The sequence below is a fragment of the Odocoileus virginianus genome, chromosome 13, assembly GCF_023699985.2.
Source record: "Odocoileus virginianus isolate 20LAN1187 ecotype Illinois chromosome 13, Ovbor_1.2, whole genome shotgun sequence".
In the NCBI taxonomy this organism is placed as follows: Eukaryota; Metazoa; Chordata; class Mammalia; order Artiodactyla; family Cervidae; genus Odocoileus; species Odocoileus virginianus.
The window spans coordinates 17,215,780-17,241,280 of NC_069686.1; the positions used below are offsets into that span (position 1 = coordinate 17,215,780).

The 25,501-nt window shown below is 40.7% G+C and overlaps 1 protein-coding gene and 1 pseudogene across 4 annotated transcripts in view; one reads left to right on the plus strand and one right to left on the minus strand.

Annotated features, from left to right (window-relative positions):
* MAP3K20 (mitogen-activated protein kinase kinase kinase 20) overlaps positions 1–24,492 on the minus strand; it is a 163,320-nt gene extending 138,828 nt beyond the window's left edge. Inside the window, exons 1-2 of one of the 4 annotated variants that reach the window (XM_020896330.2) lie at positions 24,225–24,492; positions 10,948–11,140 (exon numbers count right to left, since the gene is read on the minus strand). In XM_020896330.2, the coding sequence (XP_020751989.1) occupies positions 10,948–11,106 (159 nt within the window). In that variant the 5' untranslated portion in view covers positions 11,107–11,140; positions 24,225–24,492. Of the gene's footprint in view, positions 1–10,947; positions 11,141–11,315; positions 11,585–23,599; positions 23,682–24,224 lie in introns of those variants that run through there. The other 3 variants (XM_020896331.2, XM_020896329.2, XM_020896335.2) reach the window with 3 other exon arrangements.
* LOC110138891 (large ribosomal subunit protein uL23 pseudogene) lies at positions 2,390–2,890 on the plus strand (annotated as a pseudogene).
* Positions 24,493–25,501: the final 1,009 nt, after the last annotated feature.

The following is a 25,501-nucleotide window of genomic DNA, read 5'->3' on the forward strand; positions in this document are numbered from 1 at the left end:
TCCTCACTGTAAGTTTACCTCTTCAAAAGGTCTGTGTTAGGTTCTGACATATCAGTAGTGCCATGCTTACTCATTTAAGTTACATATTTGTTCAACAGGTGTCCAATTTTCTGTATCTCTTCATAGTGAGAGTTGGACTGTGAAGAAGGCTGAGCGCTGAAAAATTGATGCTTCTGAACTGTGGTGTTGGAGAAGACTCTTGAGAGTCCCTTGGACTGCAGGGAGATCCAACCAGTCCATCCTAAAGGAGATCAGTCCTGGGTGTTCATTGGAAGGACTGATGCTGAAGCTGAAATTCCAATACTTTGGCCACCTCATGTGAAGAGTTGACTCATTGGAAAAGACCCTGATGCTGGGAGGGATTAGAGGCAGGAGGAGAAGGGGACGACAGAGGATGAGATGGCTGGATGGCATCACCGACTCGATGGGCATGAGTTTGAGTAAACTCCGGGAGTTTGTGATAGACAGGGAGGCCTGGCGTGCTGCGATTCATGGGGTCGCAAAGAGTTGGACACGACTGAGTGACTGAACTGAACTGAACTGAATAGCAGTTCACTTTGGGGTGTCTTATTAAGCTCCCACTAACAGAAACATCTCATAGAAAACAGCTGAGTGATGGATAGTTGTTTTATATATACCTCTCCTGGAGGGGTGATTGCATAATGATCAAATACAGTAATTCATTATTCCATTATTTAAAATTGCTTATTCTGTAATTCAAAGTGATGACTTATGTATGTAGTACAAAGTCGAAGCATGGCACAGTGAAATGTTTAAAATTCCTTAAGCAAAAATGGCATGCATGCCAGTCTAAAAAAGGTACCAAAGCAGAGGCATTTATAAAAACAAGCTAATCGCCAAGAGTACTGTTACTATGTGGCTAAATGAGAGTGGTACAGTTGATACAGTGAAAACAGATGTGCTCTATCTTCTTCACAGCTCAAGGAGTAGAGGAGGAAAATGTAGACATAATCCATGCAGGATGAATGAGAGGGATGTCTACAGTGATATGATTTGATCCCAATGCAAAGGAACAGATACCAGACTCTGAGCAAGGCACAGTGCCAGGTGCTGTGAGACAGGCAAGGGTGCTGTTTCTATTAGCCAGGTTACTTAACCTCTCTGAGTCTTGATTTCTGATCCATCAAATGGAGGTTATAATCTTGTAATGCAACTGTGCAGAGGAAGAGGGAGTGATGGAAAACCCCTAAGCAAGTCATCACTCGCAGTGGTAGCTGAACTTGGTACAGCGATGATGAGCAGGTTGGTGGCAGCATCAGTGACAAAGGCAATGGCTTTTCTTGACCTCAGAGAGTTCCCACCAGGGATGCTGAATACACAGCATTTACACGCTGGCCGTTTCACATCCACGCTAAACCTTGGCACAGCTCTTTCCTGCAGACTGTGAATGAGGCCTCTGACCCTTTCTAGGGTCAGAGTTCTAGGAACCAGAAGTTCTAGGAACCAACAAGTTGAAGTTTTTACAAAACAGGACATGTGTCTCCTATTCTGACTTTACAGCATGGTTGTAAAGCTACAACAGACAGTGAATAGTGACCCAAGTCTTCCTTGGTGTCAGGCACTCTTCTAGATATATTAAGTCAACTAATCCTCTCGACAACCCTGGGATGGAGGTACGGTCTTGGCCCCACTTTTCAGATGAGAAGACGTGTTCATGTGAAAAGTTAAGTGACAGTCCCTTACAGTAATTCTAGAGTCACAAGGCAGTTTCATTTACATGTTGGATTAGCACATGAGCGTTAATTGGTATAAATTCAAAAGAAAAAGAGAAAAACTATGATTGTAGGACCTGAGAATGTTTCACAGCGAAGGAAGAAATGAAAGCTGAAGAATGAGTAGGACCTGCTCAGGCAGAGAAGACAAACGTATTAGAGGTGAGGGAAAGAATGTGGATGAGGTTACAGAAATGGAAAAGTAGGACAGGAGAACAGCTGGATGGTGGGGTAGAGATGGTTTCAGGTCAGAAAATTAAAGACAAGGCTGGAAGGTCAGATGAGGACCCAAGTGGAAAAGGTTTGGAATCTGAAGGTGTTTGCCTGAGGTTCACATCTGTTTGATGTTCCTAAGACTGCCTTAAGTTCATCATGTCCAATGACATTCCCAAACAAGGCCTGTGCACAGATGGTTCACCTGAGCATGGTGAATTAAGGGTCTCAAAAGCCTCCAACAACAATCTCTCCATCACGAGTTGCACAAGGTGCCTAAAATTCCAAACTGGAGTTAACATACTGATGTCCTGCACCTGACATGATTGGTCAGGTACAACCTAAAGTTCCAACGGCATCAGAAACATGTGGGAAGCCTGTTAGAGCACAGATTGCCAGGCCCCAGGCCCCCATGACTCAGTAGGGGCCTGACTTGCCCTTTCATGAAGATGGCGCTGAAAGCGAAGAAGGAAGCCCCTGCTCCTCCTAAAGCTGAAGCCAAGGCAAAGGCCTTGAAGGCCAAGAAAGCAGTGTTGAAAGGTGTCCACAGTCACAAGACAAAGAAGATCCGGACGTCACCCACCTTCCGGCGGCCCAAAACACTGCAGCTCAGGAGGAGCCTAAATATCCTCGGAAGAGCACCCTTAGGAGAAACAAACCTGACCACTATGCCATCATCAAATTCCCCCTCATCACCGAGCCAGCCATGAAGAAAAGAGAAGACAACAACACCCTGGTATTCACTGTGGATGTCAAGGCCAACAAGCACCAAATTAAACAGGCTGTGAAGAAGCTCTATGACATTGATGTGGCTAAGGTCAATACTCTGATCAGGCCTGATGTTCGACTGGCTCCTGACTATGATGCTTTGGATGCTGCCAACAAAATTGGGATTATCTAAACTGAGTCCAGCTGGCTAATTCCAAATATAAAAGTTTTCACTATGTGAAAAAAAAAAAAAAGTCCAAGAATTTGCATCTGTAACAAATTTCCAAGTGATGCTTGATGTTACTGGTCCAGGGGCCACACTTTGAAAACCACTGACCTAAAAGGATAGACCGCAGAATGGGTAAATTCTGATTGGAGACGGAAAAATCCTGGGTGGGGTTATCTTAAATAATAACTCACGAAAGGACTTCTGAGTGAAAAGGAGGAGACTAGTTATATGAAGATACTGTAACAGATAAGTAAGGCACTAAGAACTTGGGCATTTGAAAACAGCAACTTAAAATGGTAACTCTAGCATCTTTTAAGTCCACCCTCTTGATGTTTAAAAATACCAAGTGGCAATTCTTGAGCACCATTTTGGACAAATTATCACAGAAATGACACCATAACTCAAGGGCAGTTTATCAAGTATCCAAGATGTTTAATTTTTGTTTGTATTGGTCCCACCAATACACTGACATGCTGAGAGGATTTACAAAGAAAGTAAATAGTGCTATTCTTCTTTATTGTGCTCAGGGATGGGGGAAAATAGTAAAATAGCATTCCTACAAGTAAGTAAATTCAAATAATTCTTTCACTAAAAAGTCATCTGAAATGAATGAAATGAAATGAAAGTCACTCAGCTGTGTCTGACTCTTACAGCTCCATGGACTGTAGTCCACCAGACTCCTCTGTCCATCAGATTTTCCAGGCAAGAATACTGGAGTGGGTTGCCATTTCCTTCTCCAGGGGGATCTTCCTGACCCAGGTATCTAACCCGAGTCTCCTGCATTGCAGGCAGATTCTTTACCGACTGAGCTATGAGGGAAGCCCAAAAAGTCAGCTACAGAACTGCAAAGAAGAGGAAAAAGGGTCTCTCAAGAGTTAATAAGATGGCAACAACATTAGCTAGCCTTCTATGAATCACTAAATGCTGTCATGTTGATAAAAATCTATATAATCAAAGCTCTTATTTTACTAAAGTTCCGTCTGAGTTCTGTGTCAATTTCTACTGCATTTTCTATCTCACACCAGTATTTCCCCCTTTATATAAAAAGTTATTGAGAGTTTCTGTTCTTATGAGCAGTTTTGATATTTTGATCTTTTCTCTCTACCTATAAATATTTATACTGTGGGAAAAGTTCTGAATCTTGAATTTATCTGGCTTTCAATATTTCTACAACAGTAAAGGGCTTCCCAGGTGGCTGAGTGGTAAGGAATCTGCCCGCCAATGCCGGAGAAGCAGATTCGATCTCTGAGTCGGGAAGATCCCCTGGAGGAGGAAAGAGCAAACTACTCCAGTATTCTTGTGGAGATAATCCCATGGCCAGAGAATACTGGCAGGCTACTGTCTATGAGTTTGCAAAGAGTTGGACACAACTCAAGTGACTGAGCATGCATGCGCACAGAATAGTCAAGTGGGAAAAAAAATTTTTTAATAAAGGAAGTGGGGTTGTATAAAAGGCAAGGCAATTGAGAAAAGGGTCTCATATTTCAGCTTTTGAGGATTCTGCTTCCTTTTTATTCTTTCGGGGAAGAATGTCTCCTTCAAATCTTACACTTAAATCTGGTTTCCTACTTTGGTTAAATATCAATAGATTACAAATGCTTGCAGGCTTCATCTCTCAGACGGGAAAAAAGTGCCAGGTACAGACTTGTCTGGTTCACATTGTGAAGGTGATGAACCACTAGTGTAGAGGCCACTCTCCTCTGGGTCGGGGGTTGGAAAGAGGACACTGGGATCCATGGTCTTCCTCTGTCCCCTCCACTGCTTGCTTCAGTTTCTGCCTAAGCAGTCTGGTTTGATTTCAGCTAACTGGGAATTTACCAAAAAGATGCAGTAATGACTTCTTTCCTTACCTTTGGCGTATGAGCTGAAGATCATACTATTTTTTCCTATTGAAAAGTTTTTTAACGAAGATAAATAGCATGCTATAAGTAAATCTGCAACTAATAAAAACAAACTAAACTATCACTGAAAATCCTATAGCACTGCTATGAGAAAGCAAGGAGAAGTGAACATTAAACATTTAAAAAGCACATACAGAGACTGGAAAATTTGTGAGTTGTGACGGACTAAAGTTGCTTATAAAAAACTTAATTCACTTGAACATCCTTAGAAAGTGACAAAGGTTGTCAGAACTATGACTTTTTTTGAGGTTTTTTTTTTCTGTAAAAATAGAGGTTACACTGTGTTTACATTTGTCAAAACATAGTGATATGTGTATTTCAGTGTATGCAAATTTTATCTCAAAAGAAAACAAGCCTGCAAACACATAATAACTCTGGTAATAATAGGAATTGGGTGGAGAGGGAGGTGGGAGGGGGGATCGGGATGGGGAGTATATGTAAATCCATGCTGATTCATGTCAATATATGACAAAAACCACTACAATACTGTAAAGTAATTAGCCTCCAACTAATAAAAATAAATGAAAAAAATAAATAAATAAAAAATAAAATGTGTACCAGAGAGAAAAAATAATAATAATATACACACTAAAATATTTAAAGCAAATGACTGACACCTGCAACTCATCTTGAAATGCATCAAAATGGACTGATGGGGGGAAGAATACACAGACACACATATGATAAAGCAAGTGTTTACGCTAATAACAGATCCTATAAATGTTCAATTTCACCCTTTTAACTTTTCTTTAGGTTTGAAAATTTTCATAATAAAATGTTGGGGGAAAAAAGAAATGTGAAATCAGCATAGAAAAATATGAAAAACAAAGTAAAGTATAATAAAAATACCACAGAGACACCAAGAAGACACCTGGATGATAGTATATATGTTGTTACTTGTTTTTACCACTCAGCAATATATTATGAGTATTTTCCTAGCTTTTTAAGTAGTCTTCTAAATGCAATGGAATTCCACTATACAGATGTAGCATAATTTTCTTCATATTTATGTATAATTGACAAGTAGAACTGTAATATCTTTAAAGTATACAACATGATGATTTCAATATATGTATGTGCTGTATAGTGTGATATGACTACCATGATCATGTTAATTAACACAATCATCACCTTTCACATTTTTGGGGGAGGAAGGGTAAGAATGTAGCATAATTTAAAAGATAATTTGTTGTAGGACACTTGAATTGTTTCCAATTCTTTATTATTTGAGATAAGCAAGTTATTAGATCCTTCTTCCTGCATATCTCAAATTATTTCCTCAGGATAAAGTCCTCAAAGTCAAATTTCTGGCTCAAAGGAAGGAAACATTTTAAGATTTTTTATTTGCTAAACTTTTCTCCAAAACATATATCAATTTACATTTCTAATAGGAGTGTATCACAGCTCATAACTATCCAGATATATTATATTTAAATTGTAATTAAATGCTTCCATAAATAAAAGTTATCTATGACCATTTGTTCTCCCAAAAGGACAAAGGCTCCTTTTTAAACAGTCTACAATAAGCAAACCTGTTAGCCAAATCTAGGTTTCTGAATATCATACTCCCAAATCAGGTACCCTGAATCAGGGCTTCCTGAAGAAATGGCTGACTCCAGGAATGGAACTAACTGAGCCTGGAGCATCTTTTCATGCCCGGGAGTAAGGAAAGGCTAAAAAAATGATGGAGACACATCAGAAGGACATAGGAGCCAAATTAAAGGGACTCTTACTTGCTAAATCGGGAACAATTTAAACATGAAAGTGAATAACAACAGTAGTGAACTGTAACATTCTGAATTCGAAAAAGAATCCTTAAGTCTACAATGAAACAATAAAAAAATGGATCAATAAACAAGTGAAGAAAGGAAGGAAAAAAGCCTCTCATTTATGCTAGAACCTTTTGCTTTCTACACTGTAACTGTCATAATAATATTTGATTCAAACAAGAGTCACCAATGGATGCTAAAGACATTGGGTAATATTTGTTGAGGGAAGAAGATATTTACATAACCTCAAAGTATCTACCAATATCTTAATTATTAATTATGAAGAGAAAACAGATATTTTTACTGGGGAGAAACTGGGTGAGCCTCTCTTAATCAAGGATTCATAATTAATGTCACCAATAATGGGACAAACTGACAAAATAGGTCTTCCATTAAGATATGCCAAGGACACATGTTGTTATATAACATTCCTACCAAAACTACATAACCTTAAACTAGGCGAGAGGGAAGGGAAATCAGATTAATCCCAAATGATGGATATTCTACAAAAACTTCCCAGTACGCTTCAAAAATGTCAAAGTTTAAAAAACAAACAAAGGCAGAGAAATTGTTGCAGATTAAAGCAGACTAAACAGATATATCACTAAATGCAGTATGTGATTCTGGATTGGGAAAAAAAATGCCATAAAAAGCCACTATTGGGACAATAGGAAAAATCTGAAAATAGACTTGTATAATAGATACTATTGAATCAATGTTAAGTTTCCAATAGCTGCATTATAGTTGTGTTCTTCAGAGAAGCTAAAGTATTTAGAGATAAAGGTACATAGCATCTGCAATTTACCCTTATGTTCACTAGAAAATATGTACAAACATACCTAAATCAATAATATGTAGAGAGAAAGGAAATGTTGCAAAATGTTACTTAGCTGTGATTCTAGGGGAAGGATATGCTACAGTTCATGGTAACTCCTTGTAGTTTTTCACTAGGTGTAAAGGTTTTTCAAAAATGAAGTTTTACAAGATATGGAAGCAACCTAAGTGTCCATCAACAGATGAATAGATAAAGAAGATGTGGTGTATATTATATATACAACGGAACACTACTTAGTCATAGAAAAGAATGAAATTTTTCCATTTGCAACAACATGGATGGACGGAGAGGTACTATGCTTAGTGAAATGAGTTATACAGAGAGTCAAATACTACTGCTATCACTTATAGCTGGAATCTAAAAAATAAAACAAATGGATGAATATTTTAAAAAACTAAGTTGTAAAGAACTACCAAAATTTTAAGTAAATGCCATTTTTCTTTTTTTTCTAAATCAGAAAAGTAATATATACTCATTAAACTAGAGGTCTACAAATAAAAGTGAAAATAAACAGCATTCCTCTATAGGCCCACATAAGCAGAATTAAAGAGTTATATATAAACTTTTTCTACCTTTCACAAAACATATAGGTCATTCTTAAAGAGTTCCATGAGTGAGCTACAAATATATTATTAAATGTTCCATTGTTTCTAAAATTCATTCACAAAGATGACCAAGTGACACAGGACTGAATCTATAAATTGGAAAAAATCCAGAGCTTATAACCTTTATCTTATCACTGAGAAAACATCTAGCCACCAAGCCAACACATAGTTCATAAAGTATAACAAACATTTACATAAGAAATGCATATCTTCTTTCTAATAACTGCCAACCCCGAGTCAAAATTATTTACATCTTGAACACACACTAAGTCGGTAAGTGTGGAGACGCTTTGCAATAACAGTGTGCCTCTGTATCACTCACAGTCACTGACTAAACCGAGCCCCAAAGCTGAAACTGAGTTTCTGTTTTTCCTACTTAGAAGTTTATGAGGCGTGCTCCTGTGGTTTACTGTAATCAGCTCCAATTCTGAATGATATGCGCTCAAGTTAAATATCTACACAAGAGCAGGATTTGGCAGTTTCCAGTTCCTGCTTTTACTCCTGTGCTTCCCTGTGTCATTTTCCTGGTTCTCTCTCAGACAGTAAAAAATGGTCCTGGGTATGGATGGGGGTAGAGTGAATGGGCTGCAATGACTGTTTTCCTATTAAAATTTGTTTCACGTCTCAAAGTCTTTCTCATATCCAACAATCACATAAGAACATGTTCACTGTACTGAAGTTGTATAATGCTTAAAAATATTAGCATACTTATATACTTCTTTGAATATAAGTTTAATGGAACTGGTTTATTATCTGTTCTTACCTGGTCAAACTAGAGGTTTCAGAATTAAAAACTAGAGAATAGGGGGTCCAATCTGGATTTCATCCACCCCTATTGGGGTAACTGTACATATTTCGCAAAGCTCTATTTCCCAGTCTACAGAATGGGTACAACAATGCCTGCCTATAAAGGGCTCAAGAGTTCACCAGATTTAAAAAAAAAAAAAAAGGTAGGTTCAACTCCAGAGTAAGAAATAATTTTATTATTTGGCTACTATTTAAAAATTTGTTGAAAGATAAAGACCATTACAGTATACTAACACATATATATGGACTTTAGAAAGATGGTAACGATAACCCTATATGCAAAACGAAAAAGAGACTCAGATGTATGGAACAGACTTGTGGACTCTGGGAGAAGGCGAGGGTGGGATGTTTCAGGAGAACAGCATTGAAACATGTTATTATCTAGGGTGAAACAGATCACCAGCCTAGGTTGGGTGCATGAGACAAGTGCTCGGGCCTGGTGCACTGGGAAGACCCAGAGGGATCGGGTGGAGAGGGAGGTGGGAGGGGGGACTGGGATGGGGAGTACATGTAAATCCATGGCTAATTCATATCAATGTATAACAAAAACTACTGTAATGATGTAAAGTAATTAGCCTCCAACTAAAAAAAATAAATAAATAAATAAATTTAAAAAAAAAAAAAAAAAAAAAAAGATTTTGCAAATATGTAAAACAGTGCTTCTCTTCTCACCAAAAAATTTTTGGCTTGGAAAATACAGTTCTTTTCCATGAAAATATTTTTGTTACTAAGTAATGGGTTTATCGTTATTTTTAAAATAAAATTAATAAACAAATATAAAAAAAAAAAAAAAAAAAAAATAAAAATTTGTTGATCAACACATGACTGGGGGAAAACTTTTTCTACATAGTGCCTTTTGGTTTGGAGCATACATTAGCTTTTAAAAGCTATCACTTTTTAATGCTTTCTACAACCTACAGATACCCCAAGGCAGAGGTATCTTAGTCCTTCTGGCTTGAGTTCACAAATCAGAAACACAACTGCTGGTTACACAGTGACAAAGCAGTGCTGGGAGGAAACGACACAAAGTGCTGTCTATTTTGGCCATTTCGGTTTCCTTTCTGAATCAACTGCTGTGGTTCACTGGCAGCAGTTAATGAAAAAAATGAAATCATTCAGGGAGATTAAAGGATATTTATGGAAAAGTTCACTTTGAAGGAGGTGGGAGGGGGATCGGGACGGGGAATACAGGTAAATCCATGGTTGATTCATGTCAATGTATGACAAAAACCACTACAATACTGTAAAGTAATTAGCCTCCAACTAATAAAAATAAATGGGATTAAAAAAATGAAAAAAACAAAACAAAAAAGAAAAGTTCACTTTAAAAACGTACTGAAAAGAACAATAACTAGCCAAAACATGACATAAATAGAACTGACCAAAGCAAACTCCTGAGGGTAGCTATTTAAAGTTACTGACACCCTGAGCTCCTCCAAGTCATCTCTGCAGCCAGCTTTACTGTGGGGTTTGGGTACCAAACTGAATGTGGGGACGATGCTGTGTCACTTTCCTAAGATGAAGGGCCTGTGTACGAGTTTTGAGCTTGACTAGGACCAGCACCAATTCCAGACTCTGAAAGTCAAAATGTTTTTTTTTCCAATTTTACAAGTAGGGCAACTCTCTATGTAGCACGTTTATTAAACAAAGTCCATCACTCTGCACTTCAAGTAGAGGTGAAATCCAAGAAGCTGGTACTGCTTCTATTTCAGTAGAGAAATAATACTTTTTGTTTTTCAAAAAGACAAGTCCTGGGGACCACAAATTCACCAGAAAGTGGAAAGGGGATGAAAACTTTACACACTACTCTTCACTGACCCCTCTTGGCTGACCCAGGGCAAAGCCTAAAGTCTGGGAAGACCTGAGCGCTCACCTCCCCAGGACAAGAGCTCAGAGAACATTCGGTCTTGCACGCCATGGAAAGAAATCCTCTCAGTTCAGATGACCCCTAGTAAAACTCAGCCCTACAGCACACGCGGCACCGACTGCTATTTATGGGGCTCCCAGAATGGAAATTTGGGAAACAGCCTCATGGATCAGCCCCGAAGGCTCTGCTAGGGCCCTGGAAGCCTGTGACCTCTGACTTAGGTTGAAAAGCTTACATAAGTGCTATCATGACCACTTCTGATAGCAGGAAAAGACCTTACCTCTTTCTCTATCTTGAGTAGCTTCTTTACAGCCACCTCCTTGTCCTGTGATATCCATTTGGCTCGATAGACACTCCCAAAACTCCCTCCACCGCAGTTTTCAAAAAACTGCAAGTCATCAAATTTAATTTGCACAAAGGAGGTACCGAGAGACGACATCTCATAATGACAAAGTATTATACTTCCACAAAATCTGCAGAGGGAAAGGGAAAAAAAAAAAAAGCTGGATTAGAAACATATTAGAATGAAACCTCTGAATTCCACTTTAGCTAACGTATACCAAGTCCTGTGGCGCTTCCACAAAGAGCCTTGATGACTTAGGAGGAAGAAAAGCAGAAGTATAAACAAATCAACATGAAAATACTTACCCTGGTAGCCCGAGCAAAATTCAACAGCAACCTGCCCAGACTCTGAAACACAGCTGTCCCCAGAGAAATGGCTCAGATTTCCCCCCCGACAAAGCCTGCAACAGCACTTCCTGCACATCCCCAGCAGCTCTGCCTAGAGGCTACCGTGTAACCAGGTCTCTCTCCCACCCCAAGACAAACGGGAAGCGAGCGCTCAGGAGGAGGCTTGCACAGCTCTTCTGGCATCTGAGGCATGCCATCACTCTGCGTTGTACTCACTTAACATCAAATATACATAACCTAAGCATCTGAGCATGCTGGCACAGGATGGCCCAAACACTGCAAACAGAACGCACACTTGGGGCTGGGATTCCAAAAGCAAGTGGTCAGCTTTGGGATGAGAGAACTGGCCAAGTGTTTTCCAGAAGTGGCTCCCTGGACTGTGTCCTGCAGCAGAACTTAATTAAAGAGCAGAAAATTTGCCCTTGATTACAATATATTAAGTCATCCAGTGATCTCTGCCAAGAATGTTTAAAAAAAAATATTATGCTTGTTTCCAGAGGAACAGATTACCTCTCACAGAGATTACAGTGATATTTTCTGCAATCTAAGGAGTTTCACTATTCTCCAGGTAAGGGGTAATTCTTCACACCCTATGCCTAACCACAGATTAGCAGGAAAAACAAAACAAAAACCTACAACCAAGAACACGAAGTTCTAAAATTTTGAACCTGCAAAAAAAGCAGATGGATAAAGAAGTTTTTAGACATGTTCTTCCCAAACTGTAAATCAGAATCTTAAACTGAGGGAGCAAAAAGATGAACCCATAGGTAGAGGACATTCTACAAAACAACTCCCCTGGTCTCCTCGTAACAGTCAAAGTCATGAAAGATTTTTTTTAAAAAGGCAGAGAAACTTCTAGTACATGGAGGACTTCAAGAAATATGACTAAATGCAATGCATGATCACTGACTAGATTTTGGACCCCCAAAAAACTGCAGAAGTTATTATGAGGATTTTAGGGAAATTTGAATATTAACTATATGTTATTAGATAATACTATTTTCTGCATGGCAAATAATGGTATTTTGGTTTTGTAGAAGGATGTCCTTGTTCTTGGAAGATATACTGGGTGATGTATCAAAGTATGATATTTCCAATTTAATTTAAAATAGTTCAACTCCCCTTCACCCTCCAAAAAAAATGTGAATGGGTATAGAAAGGAAGGAGGCAAATGCATCACAATGTTAAGAACAGGTGACTCTAGGTGACAAGTATGTGGGCGTTTTACTACTTTTCTGTGGAATCTGATTATTTTCAAAAGAAAAAGGAGGAGGGGCAATTTATATCTATTACACATGATAGTACAAACTCATATCTATTATAGATATTGTGCTGCTGACCAGCCAATCCATTTTAGGAGGATCAGATCACTGAAGAATGCTGATTTCTTAAGTGAAGTCAAACTTGACTCTACTTTGGGATGAAGGCAAGAGAGAAGGCTGTTTATTCTCTGAAGTTTAAAAGATAGCTTTAGAATCTACATAAATAAACACAGTATCAAAATACAGTCATTATATATTTGAGTCAAAAATTTTACCTTACTAACTTTTGCTTCGATTCATATTTTATTAATTAGAGAAAAAAAAAAAGACCCCCCCAGAACACAAAATTTAAGACCATGCCAAAGGTAGGTACATAGAACGTGCAAGTTTGTTCTTATCTGCAAAATGTTTGTTCAACAAAATGCAAAACACTGCTTGTAAGAGTCCCTTGGTGTTATAAATACTATATCTATATTTTTATTATTTTTACTTTTATCAAAAAAATGAAAAATAGAACTCCCCTGTCCTACCCCTCCTCACACCCAATTCTCTCTTCAGGGGGAACTAATTTCAACTCACTTAGGATTTTATTCTGATATTTATATTTCATATGATATTTTTATATCTATTAGTATATTTCTAAAAGTGTGTTTATATAGCTAGTTCCTGGTTATTCCATTTTAGTTATTACCTATTCACTCCTCCCTGTGGAAGAAAAAGATTCAGTTCTCATCCCCCATCCTTTATCTCCTTACATCAAACATGTCACACCTGCCCTATCTTCCCAGCACCCAGCACTACTGTAACATTCGGTTAAGTCGGTATCCACTGTTCACAGCAGTCTGGCAAGGTAAACATTATTCCCAAGAGTGCTGAGCAGGACTCAACGACTTTTCCTTTCTCAGATAACTTTTCTTTTCTCCCCAAGTTATTAGTTGTTCAATTTGGTTTTTGCTGTTTGTTTAGTCACTGGTAAAGAATCCACCTGCAGTGCGGGAGACCTGGGTTCAATCCCTGGGTTGGGAAGATGCCCTGGAGAAGAGAAAGGCTACCCACTCCAGTATTCTGGCCTGGAGAATTCCATGGACTGTATAGTACATGGGGTCACAAAGAGTCAGACACAACTGAGCGACTTTCACTTCACTTAGCTTTGTATACATCTAAAACGTATTCACCTCATCAAACTTTCTGAACTGCAAAACTCCTCTCAGTAAAGTAAAAACATCAGGTAACAGGGGAGGACGGTCTCTTTTTCTCTAGGAGACACCTCTCCTATATCCTTCACCTTGAGCAGTCTGGCTGAAGCGGTGGCTTTCCAGGTCTGATTGCACTGGCTTGTCCATCATCCTCAGCATCCTTCACCTTTTCCTCTGTGGGAACTCCTGGCTTCCTTTTCTTGGTTTAGTCTCTTACTTTGACAGAGCACATCTTCTGTTAGCTACCTCAGCAGAGTGCCCAGGATGCAATTTTGAGGGGAGAATCTGTATGTCTTCAAATGTCTTGATTGGTAGTATGCAATTTCAGGTAGGAAATTATTTCCTGATAATTTCAAAAGTATTACCTCATACTCATCTAGTTCCTAATGTGTCTGTAGAGCAAGTCTGAAGTTACTCTGGTTATCAATTCTGCTTGCATTATTCTTTCCTTTCTGAAATCACTTAGGACCTGGCATTCATCCCCAGAATCCTGAAATTTATAGGATACGCTTGGAAGCGAGTCTTTTTCATTCATTGGTGGCATATTCAGTATACTTTCCATCTGTGACTCATGTCTTTTAATTCTGGAAAATTTCCTTGTGATCTTCCTTCACCACTTATAGCCATTCTTACTTCTTATTTCCTCCTCCAGCCCCCTAGACACACAGGAGGACAGATTTGCAGTTCCCACAGCATGCTTTCCCATCTTCACACCTCTGCCCAGGCTAGGGTCTCTGTTTTGAATGCCTTTCCCTGCCCAGTGATGTCTCTGACCATCTCCTCTGAGCCTCATGAGCACAGTTAATTCTCCTTTTTCTGTGCTGCAGCCCCTTTCTTTATCCTTTCATCTTTCCCACTTATTTCCCACTTACTTCCCACCAGACTATAAATTCTTTAAAAGCAAAACACATTTCTATTTTCATCTATTTCATCTATTTTCATCTGAATCTTCAGTAGCCACTATGCAACCAGCACATCACACCTATTCCATTCAAAAATATGTGTTGAATGAATGAATCAAAAACCAAACAAATAATTTCTGGTTATTCCTGAAATTTGCAAATATTCCATGTGCAGCTGGAAAGATTACAATCAGATTAAGTAAAATCTGAGAACTGTAGTTTTTATAAGTGCCCTCCAAAGGATTCTGAAGCAAATCCTGATCTGGAAACAGTTGCCTAGGCTTTTTGGTAGACTAAGAAGACTATATTTGGGATCTCTAGGGTTAGGTGTCTCTGAGACTAGAGGAAGAGAAGGGTGGGGAGAGGAGGAGGAAGGTGGAGGAGGAAGGAGGAAATCCTTCCAGAACAAAGAGATCTGAACCAGGATGAGACCGATATAAATAAATCCAAACCCTCTGGTACAGAGCAAGTCCAGGGTAAACTGAGGCAGGATCAGTCCCATTTGAAACTGACCCAGAGGTACCAGAGAGAGGCAGACCTCTGAGAAGCATAGTTCTCAGGATCTTCACTCTGAGATGAGGCAACCAGTCAGCTCTTCCCAGAATCACTGTTACTCACTTTGTGATACATCCTGCCTTTTGGAAACTGACTGTGTATGAATGGAACTATATAATTACTTGAGTGTTTTATTGAGACCATAAAAAATTAAGTACCATCTGATTACCGAAGAGACTAACAATTCTGGGGTGTATGAATACAGGTTTTCACTCCAGTAAGCTTGACAAAGCGTCATGGACTTAGCTGAAGAACCTAACTGAGACTCCCACTGCCATCCACGTGACTGTCTGACCACATATTTACTTTTCCCTTTGAGCTTTCCCTCCTTGAAAATCATTATTCTAAGAGGATCAATTTATAATCAGAGAAAGGATAATCCGAGTTGCAGATTAATTATACTTAGAGCATCTTGGGGAAGATGTTACCTGATCAAATTATGTTCTAAAGTTTTAGGTGTATTCTCCAGTGAAGACACTAGAATTTAATAAAAGTCATCCCTATAAATGTATTTACATAGTACACCCAATCAAATGATGCTGTCATTTTAACATTCTACAATGTTAAAACAATTGCTTTTACACAAGAAAGACAACTTTCCTCCATGCAATAATTCCCAGTCCTAATTCTGTAGCATCCTAACTTTGGTTTCATAAACTCTCAAAGCTGTTTTAAATGCTAATGATAAGTATCTAACACAGAGCACTGAAGAGTAAGTTAGAACAGGGATATGACAAAAATGAAAGTATAAGAGAGTGTCACAACTCTGAAAATATTGAAAATCACTAACTCAGTGGTTGAATCAAATCACTGGAGTCCTCAAGTAGTAAGACTTTAGTAACTACTTCAGTAGTATTTAACTACTACTTTAGTAGTGGTAACATTTTTTTAATGTTTAAAAATATCCCTAGGGAATTCCCTGGTCATCCAGTGGTTAGGACTCTGCACTTTCACTGCCTGAAGCCCAGGTTCAATCTCTGGCTAGGGAACTAAGATCCTGCAAGCCACAGGGTACAACCAAAAATTTTTTTGTTTTCCTTAAATTAAAATTTAAATATATTTTAAACTATTAATTGCTGAAAGCATAAATAGTACCATCAGCTTATTATCGAAAATGGAACTATAGAAAGAAAACCTTCAAAGGGAAAGTCATTTTACTTTTCAAAGTTTTTAGCCTTCTAGTCCAAAAAAAAAAAAAAAAAAAATGGGACTTTTGTCCTGGATTTTTGAAAAAGAGGAAAAACAGAAACTCATAAAGTTTAGAATTAGATAGATGTGAGTTAGAATTCTGCCTCCAGGGAATCCCCTGGCAGTCCAATGGTGAGGACTCTGCATTGCTACTGCAGAAGACACGGATTCAGGGAACTAAGATCCCACAAACTGCCCAGCACAGCCAAAAAAATAAAAACTCTGCCTCTGCCTCTCAGTGACCATGAATCAATCACCTTTCTCAAGACCATGGTATTTCCAGACCCAATAAATGAAATATATGTTCTGTTACTAAACATCTAAAAACTGATAGTCCAAAAGTTACGTGTTTGCACAGTATTATTTGACTTCTTAAGTCTTATTTCCAAGTAACAGATATTTGAACACAACATTGCTTTGATCCAAGAGAAAGACCCGGTTAGCTCTAGAAGCGAATCTGCACTGACCAGCTGCTAGGCCTTGGGCAGGACACTGAGCCTCTCTGAGCAGTTTTCTCCCTGGCAGTAATACCCATTCCATGTAGTTGCTGCAAAGTGGAAGACGCTGTGAAAGGCCTTGTACAAGGCCCTGCACACAGTACATAATACTCAATAAATGGAAACTGTGGTTACCTAATTATTTTAAGAATTACCTAATTATTTTAAGATATCATATTTAACCACCTATTTTTCCAGCCCTTGTAGTTAGGATTGCTTTCCTCAATAGTTTTCCTCTCCTTATTTTCAGAATTGTTCTATATTATATCTCCATTAGTTTTGCAGAGCAAAAATAGATTACTGTATCATTGATTTCCTAAATCCTTATTACAGTATCTAAATTCCTTTGTGTATGTTTTTTTTTCCTACCCCTCCCCTCTTTTTTCCTACCCCCTTTGTGTATGTTTTATATTTTTTCTCAGTCCTCTCTTTGCAACCCCATGGACTGCGGCATGCCAGGCCTCCCTGTCCATCACCAACTCCCAGAGTTTACTCAAACTCATATCCATTGAGTCAGTGATGCCATCCAACCATCTCATCCTCTGTCGTCCCCTTCTCCCCCTGCCTTCAATATTTCCCAGCATCAGGGTCTTTTCAAATGAGTCAGTTCTTCACATTAGGTGGCCAAAGTATTGGAGTTTCAGCTTCAGTATCAGTCCTTCCAATGAATATTCAGGACTGATTTCCTTTAGGATAGACTGGTTAATTTTAAAAAATTAAATCTACTTATAAAAGGCTGAATTTTATTAGAAAACAGACTCTTGGACTTTTTCTGGATTTTTTTATCTTTTAGGTTTATACAGGCCTATTATTTCTCAATTCAGATCCTTTCTCTATCCTTTGCTTATACTACTGTATTTCCTCTCTTCACAAAAGTAAAGTTAAAAGTTTATTTTCTGATACAATATAGAAAAAAAATTCATTTGTTTTGTCATGACCTGAATATGACAAAAAAAAAATCAAACCCCAACCCTCAACAAATCCCTTTGCCAAGCTTGCTGCCCTAGTATTTATTTATGCTAGCATTATTTCAGCCTCCTTAATGAAGATTAGTGAATAAACTAATAAAAATGTGCTTTATCATATCATGTGTGTAAAAACAATACCACTTGGATTACAGTTCTGTAATTTGTTGTTTCTTTTTCTGCAAGTCTTTTTCAAAAAGGAGGAAAGCTCTGGGTTTGACATGTTTGTTTATAACATCAAGATCAAAGATGCAGAGATTCTGTTCCTGAACAGGACTACTATTCTGCTATGATGGATAAGTTATGTAAGACTAGCTAGAGTCTAGGTATGGATAGAACTAACCATACTATGTCTACCCTAGCTGTTGCCTTCCTTCCTCCAAGGCTGCTACTAGAAAGGAGACTGTCTTGTCTAGAATAGGTTGCACAGCACCATGAAGAGGATCTGGGTATCTAAGAGAAGCCAACTTTAAAAGTCTAAAACCTAGAACAGCTATTGTTCTACTTCTTTTCCCCTCTCTCCTTTATCACATAAATAACATAAATCTCATAAATAACATAAACATAATATAAACATAAATAAAAGATCATGGCATCAGGTCCTATCACTTCATGGCAAAATAGATGGAGAAACAGTGGAAACAGTGGCAGACTTTATTTTTGGGGGTTCCAAAAATCACTGCAGATGGTGACTGCAGTCATGAAATTAAAAGACGCTTGCTCCTTGGGAGAAAAGTTATGACCAACCTAGATAGCATATTAAAAAGCAGAGACATTATTTTGCCAACAAAGGTCCATCTAGTCAAGGCTATGGTTTTTCCAGTAGTCATGTACGGATGTGAGAGTTGGACTATAAAGAAAGCTGAGCACCGAAGAATTGATGCTTTTGAACTGTGGTGTTGGAGAAGACTCTTGAGAGTCCCTTGGACTGCAAAGAGATCCAACCAATCCATCCTAAAGGAGATCAGTCCTGGGTGTTCATTGGAAGGACTGATGTTGAAGTTGAAGCTCCAATCCTTTGGCCATCTGATGCGAAGAGCTGACTCATCTGAAAAGACTGTGATGCTGGGAAAGATTGAAGGCAGGAGAAGAAGGGGACGACAGAGGATGAGATGGTTGGATGGCATCACTGACTCAATGGACATGAGTTTGAGTAAACTCCGGGAGTTGGTGATGGACAGGGAGGCCTGGCCTGCTGCAGTCCATGGGGTTGCAAAGAGTCAGACACGACTGAGCAACTGAACTGAACCGAAATGAAATGAACATAAATCTCTACGTGAAGCACAGGGTGAATACTTCAGTTAATGAAGAGAGACTTCTATGACATACTTTCTTGCCAGAAATGTTGTTACTAGAAGCAAAATACATGAGGAACAGAAATGTAGGGAGAAGGGGTACCGATGCCCAGAAATGCCCTGTGGAAATGTGTCCCTGCTCAAACAGAAGCCTAGCTAGGAAACTCCGGGTAGGTACAACCCAGGACGTGGATCAGTGCAGGTGTTTCTTGTGTCAAACAATTACAAGTTTTGAGCATTGAATGATTGGAGGCCTAAGGAAGAGAACGAGGTCAGAGTCTGACTACAGCAAAAAAGCGTGGAGTGGGCATATTTCTATGGGTTGGTTAGAAGAGGAATTCACAGGTGTTGGGCGTGCAGGTTGGGGTGGAGGAGAAAGCAGTTGCTAATAAGTAAGAAAGATTTACTCGGTCAATAAGCCCACCCACTCAAGATCCTGCTTCTACTCAGCTCTTGTTTCTATTCTTATTTCAACTTTTGTCAAATAGAAAGTATCTCACCTTCCTAAGTGTAAGAAAGTGTAGTCGCTCAGTCATGTCCGACTCTTTGCGACCCTGTGGACTGTAGCCCACCAGGCTCCTCTATCCATGGGATTCTCCAGGCAAGAACACTGGAGTGGGTAGCCATTAATTTTGGACAAACCTAGAATAAAGGTTCCCGAAGAAAGGGAAGTATGAGAGTTAAAACTTGGTAACCTTGAAGTAACATGAAAACAAACAAAACCCAGGGCATTAACATTAGATAAGACCAAAGGAAGACTCTACAGTATGTATCACAGAGCCAGAGGCCACACTATCTGTAGACAAGTTACAGATGGAATTCAGGGTTATCAGAGCTGCCTAACAAGAAAATATGCCACCCTGTTTAGTAGTGAGTTCCTTATCACTGAGCGTGTTCAAGGGGAGTGGGGGAGGAGACCAGGAGAGGAACGAGAGTTTCATAAAGATTCACTCCAACCCTGTGAGGATGCCATGACTAACCGACCTCTCCCTTCCCTTCTGAGGGACAGTCATGAACCTGACACACACAGAGCCCTCCCTTGTGGAGGAGCCCGGTGATCAACGTCAATGGTGGGAATAATGGAGAAGACTGGGCTGTCCTCCTAAATTTCCCCTCCTCAACTGGCTGAGAAGGTGAAACTGTACTTCACATTGCTATCCCACAACTATCTCCCCCTCTTCTTGACTTCCAAAGCAAAGAGCTTTTCTGACCTTGAAAGCCCTAGTGTGACCACAGAAAATAAAAACTCTTTGGATGACGATCTACACTATTTTTTCCTCAGCATAATGGAACTGCATTACCCCATGCAGCGGGCTGGACTGTGAAGCTCAATGGTGCAATACCATTTACCAGAACCCGGTCCAAGCTCCTCAAACATGGGTGCTCCCTCAGAGGGAGTACCCAGCTCTACGAAGAAGGTATCTGAACAAACACACATCTTACAGCATTGATTTTCCTTTAAGATTTGGGGGAAGAAAGATGCTTGGCATTTGTAGTGGTTTGTTCAATAAGTCAAACAGTACAGAAAAGAATGCCAAGGTCACCTGAATTTTTAAGATTAAATGCAGGATCTGAGAGAAAGTGCTTGCTTACACCAGAAATATTTATGGTTATACCTACAGATCCCCGAAGGAAAGCATTCTTCCCCTAAATAGGACATTTTGTTAAAAAAGTTCAATCAGCAAAGATTTACTCCATGATCTTCAGGCAGCAACTCTTGCCTTCTCTTTTTGATTTTCTTCTTTGGAGGTCCAGAGATGAGTCCATAAAGAACATTGGTCCCTGAAGGTAATCTGTGCTCAAAATTAGCTGTAAGAATGGTTCCAATATTGGTCTTCTAGGTAATAATCAACCACTATTCCTATAGCTCTGAAATTCTTCAAATTCAAATGTACTAATTTTCAGATTCTCTTCCCCCTCCCCAAGAATATTACAAAGCTGTGTATAAATTGTGTATAAACCCAGAGGTATGCACAAAGTTGCTTTAGAAATCCTTATATGCAAAGCAGGAAAATAGCTATGAAAATCTGCTAGCCCTCCATGTACACATAAGTATAATCTGGAAACAGGGCAGGCTACCAAGGGCAAGCCTTAGCTGGGAACAGGTGAGACAGGCAGCTTTCTCTGAGTAACTCGGGAACGTGGAAAACCCCTTCTCCACCACTCAGTGATGGTGGCTGAAGTTTCGGGCGCTGGCTGAAGCATTTCCATGGGCTGTCTCATATCCTTCTGCTTAGGAAGCAGGGATTACTGTCCCCAATTTGCATGTGAGGAAATTGAGGATCAAGCATGTAAAAGTTGCCTAACTTAAAAGTGACACAACTGAGATTCATATTCAGGTCTGACTTCAAAGTCACAACATTTTTTCCACCTTATTTTCCCCATGCTATCATTCTGCCTTCTCCTTCTAACTTGTCTTTTTTTTCCCCTCCCTTTAAACAAACCCTTTTCTTATTCTAGTAATTATTAGATTGCTTACCATTTACCTAAAGTTCAACCTGAGGCTTTAATTTCCCAGAAGCCATCGTGATGCTGGGATTAGGATGTCAAATGCCTGGCTGCTTTGTTCTCACAGCATCTTCTACTGTGTTGGGATTATTTAACTGCTATTAGGGCATAATCGATGGTTCAGCTGTCCATAGGACGGTCTGACACAAAAGCACCCACATATCAGTCAAACCAATCTAAGCTCGAGCATTTATAGCTCTCTTTCCTTCCCAGGTACAGTTTCCTGGTCACAGCAGGAACTCTGCTTATTTGTGTGTAGTGGGACAAGGTTAATAGCCACACAAGAAGTAGCCTAAATGATCCCTGCAGTACACCAAAAGGTGCCTGAGCTGTTTCTATTGCATTCAGATAGACAGGACATCCCCTCCCTGTCAATCTGCCCTGGGTCAAATAAAATGGAAAGCAAATGATGCAAATTAATTTTGACTTCCAACATCTCTGGATACAGATATAAGGCTATCTTATTCCAAGAAGGATTATATCACCACAAACACTCTTCTCTGGTTTTTTTTTTTTTTAATCACTGATTCTCTTTCTTTTCTCTGAATCTAACAATTTCTAAAATCAACTATCCACTTTTCTCTTTCACCCCACACTAATAGTTTCACTCCATGTCTGACCCCTTTTCATGAAACATCACTGTAATTTCTCCAGTGTTTTCTCTGATGACTAGATTATTCACTCCACGCCCCTCTTAACTCCTGTTTATAATTTTGAAGCCCTATCAAAGTCAGTTTCACTGCTCTTTCCAGATAGGCACTAAGCCAATATATTGCCAATAACACTCACTCTTGTGCTAACTTAAAATACACAGTGTAGCCTGCCAAGTATCCTTATTTGGCAAGAAGGTCCCTTAGTTCCCAAGATCTTTGACCATCCATTTTTAGATCCAAATCCTCAGTGCTTAATATTTGGATATTTCTCTCTCTCTTTTTAATTTGTCCTCATGTGTTCCCTGAAAGAATAAGGAAAAGAGATCAATCATCTGTTTGCTTTCCTAGACAAGAAAAAAATGTTCTTGCCATTATGGTCATTTACTCCGGAATTATTACCACTAAAACTTTTGATATAAACAAAAATATTTTCCAGTTTAAAAAAAACTCCCAAAATAATCCCCAAAAAGTTATAATAAAAATTAAATTGTGAAAGATTAAACAGAACACATTGCTCTAAAAGACCATGTTTCTTTATCTTAATTCCCTCTTTCCAAACAAACTAAATTCGCATTCATTTACAATCTCCCAAATCTCTCACTATTGTAGAGGAACAGAAAACAAAGGCTCCACAAATGACTAAAACTATAATTAAAATGAAGCCATTCTATATTTTTTGAAAGTCAAAAAACGACATGATATTTTATTGTGGAGATGGGCCTACTACAAAGAAGACATTAACTGTCTTGGATCACTTGTTTACATTTTGTCTAAACGTGTCTGTCGGTTTGATTCCACGGAATCCTAGCTGTTCATTTCAACGGAGTTCAGGAGAGCAACGTTTCTCATAAAACAGCTTTAAGGTTAAAATACGAATATACTTGAACAACCACCTTAGCTCAAAAATCATCGAATTAATTCTGTAAGTCGGTTCTAATTCACTATCATTCATGAGAAGCTGCTTATTGTAATATCACTGGAATAGGACACTAAATGGTGTTGCTTTCATTATTAAAGAAAGTAACAAAAATAATAATTAAGTTTCCCCATAAACAGTGCTTGTGCAAGACCCAGAGGCGCATCAGAAACGAACATTTTCAGCACTCTAACAACGACTGCCAATTCAGTAAGCAACTCGATGTCCTCTGGTCAGTTTTCTATTAAAGTTTGTCTGCAAGCTGTCAGGAGCCAACGCGGCTTGGCGGCCGCCTCAGCCTTTACCTCCAGGCCTGGTAGACTTCCCCGAGCCCAGGAATCCGGGACGCCAGCGGGTCGGCAAAGGGGCCACCCTGGAGCCCGCGGAAGGCCCGGGGGCCCCTCGAGGTGCGCGGGCTCCCCTTTCACGGCGCAGGGCTGGCGCGGTCGCCCTTGGCGGGAGGCGAGCTCCTCGGCCGGCCGGCAGGAAAGCAAAAGTTAGTGGACTCTCCTCGGCCGCGAGCACCTCTGCCGGGAAGCGGCCTGCACCCTGCGCTGATTTGGGAGACTCGCGCCTCGCCTCGCGAGAGACGCCCGGGTCACCCCCGGCGAGGCCGGCGCTCCGGCGTCCGGGGAAGGAAAGCGGAGACCCGGAGGCGCCGCACGCCTGGCCGAGACGGCCGGAGACGCCCCCGCTGCGCCCCACTCTTCCGGGCGCCAACTTCTGCATCGGATCCGCGCGAACTTCCCGAGCCGCTCCCGGCCGCGCAAGGCCGCGGGAGCCCGGGACGCCGGCTCCGCATCGGGCGGGGGTGCCTGCCGTGGGGGCCCAGACCGCGGCAGGGCCTGGGCCCGCGACGCCGGGACGAGTCGCGATCGCGATGGGCCTGCCCCCCACCCTCTCCCCGCGGCCTCCGGCCTGGCCCCTTACCTGGCTCCCAGGCCGGGCGCGAGCGAGAGCCGGGGGCGCCGAGGCCCCGCGCGCGGCGAGGGCAGGGACGGCTACCGGAGTTCGAGGGGACGGCTGCCGGCGGCGCGGCTCCCACGCTTCCGCCCGAGTCAGGAGTTGAACATTCCGCCTCTCCGCCCCGCGCCAATGAGGAAGACAGTCACGGCAACAGCACCACCTACCTCCGAGCGCGGAACCGCGGGGCCTCCCTGAAGGCGTCCCGCACGCCCGCCCGGCTGGCCGCAGCGCAGACGCGCCAGCCACCCAGGCGGGGGAGGGCGCTCCGGCTCCCGAGCTGCACCCCTAGGGCACCTTGCGCCCCGCGCCCCGGAAGCCTGCCAGGCCGCCGCAGGCTTCACACGGCACCCCATACTGGGGGGCGCGGGGAGAGGGGGTATGTCTCTGCGCCTTTTTGCGCCTTCACATCTTTGCACTCAACTCATCCTTATCCATAAACGTTTACTATGAAAAAAGCGCTGGGATACAAAGACAAGGGAGGTTGCTTCGTGCCGGACAGAAGTTAATTATCTACTTGGGAAGAGGACCGACGTGTCCAGATATTTCTAGGGAGATAGGGCTGAAAGCTGCTTCAGAGGAGTGATCAGCAGATACCTGCGTAATTTTGAGGAGGGGTCCTGGTCTGTTCCCCTGGTTGCTGACGTAAGCGAAGCCGATTTCAGATGAAACTAGAAGGCATTCCAGGGGTGAGCAAAGGGTGGAAACCAGTACCCGGGAGACAAGTTACGATCAGTGAGGAGGACGGTTCCATGAAGCAAACAAACGGGAGACGAGGTTCCAAAGATGTGGGCAGCACGATCCAGGGCTCACTGAGTTTGAATCTTATCATCTATGGTCACAGGGGGACTGTGGAAAGTTAGACTCAAAGGAATGAAATAGCTTTTGTGGTTGTTGTCGTTGTCGTTGTTGTTAATGGTGATTTCGAGAGAGAGCAGTCCACAGTGGATGCAGGATGGGTTGCTAGGGCAAAACCGGGAAGCAGCATATGGTGACCACATGGTTATGCGCTTATCAGGACTTGGCGCATACAAAGTAGAATTAGGAAAGAAGAAATGGACTTGAGAGACGTGTTTCAGGAAGAAGCCACAGGAACTGGTGATCCACTAGAAGTGAAAAGGAAGATGAAAAAGTCAGAGATGATGCCAAGATTTCAGACCTGGGTGACTGGAAGAATGATGGTGTCATTGACAAAAATAGAGATAAGCAGACTAGGAGCTGGCTTTCTGTTGAGTTTGAGGTCA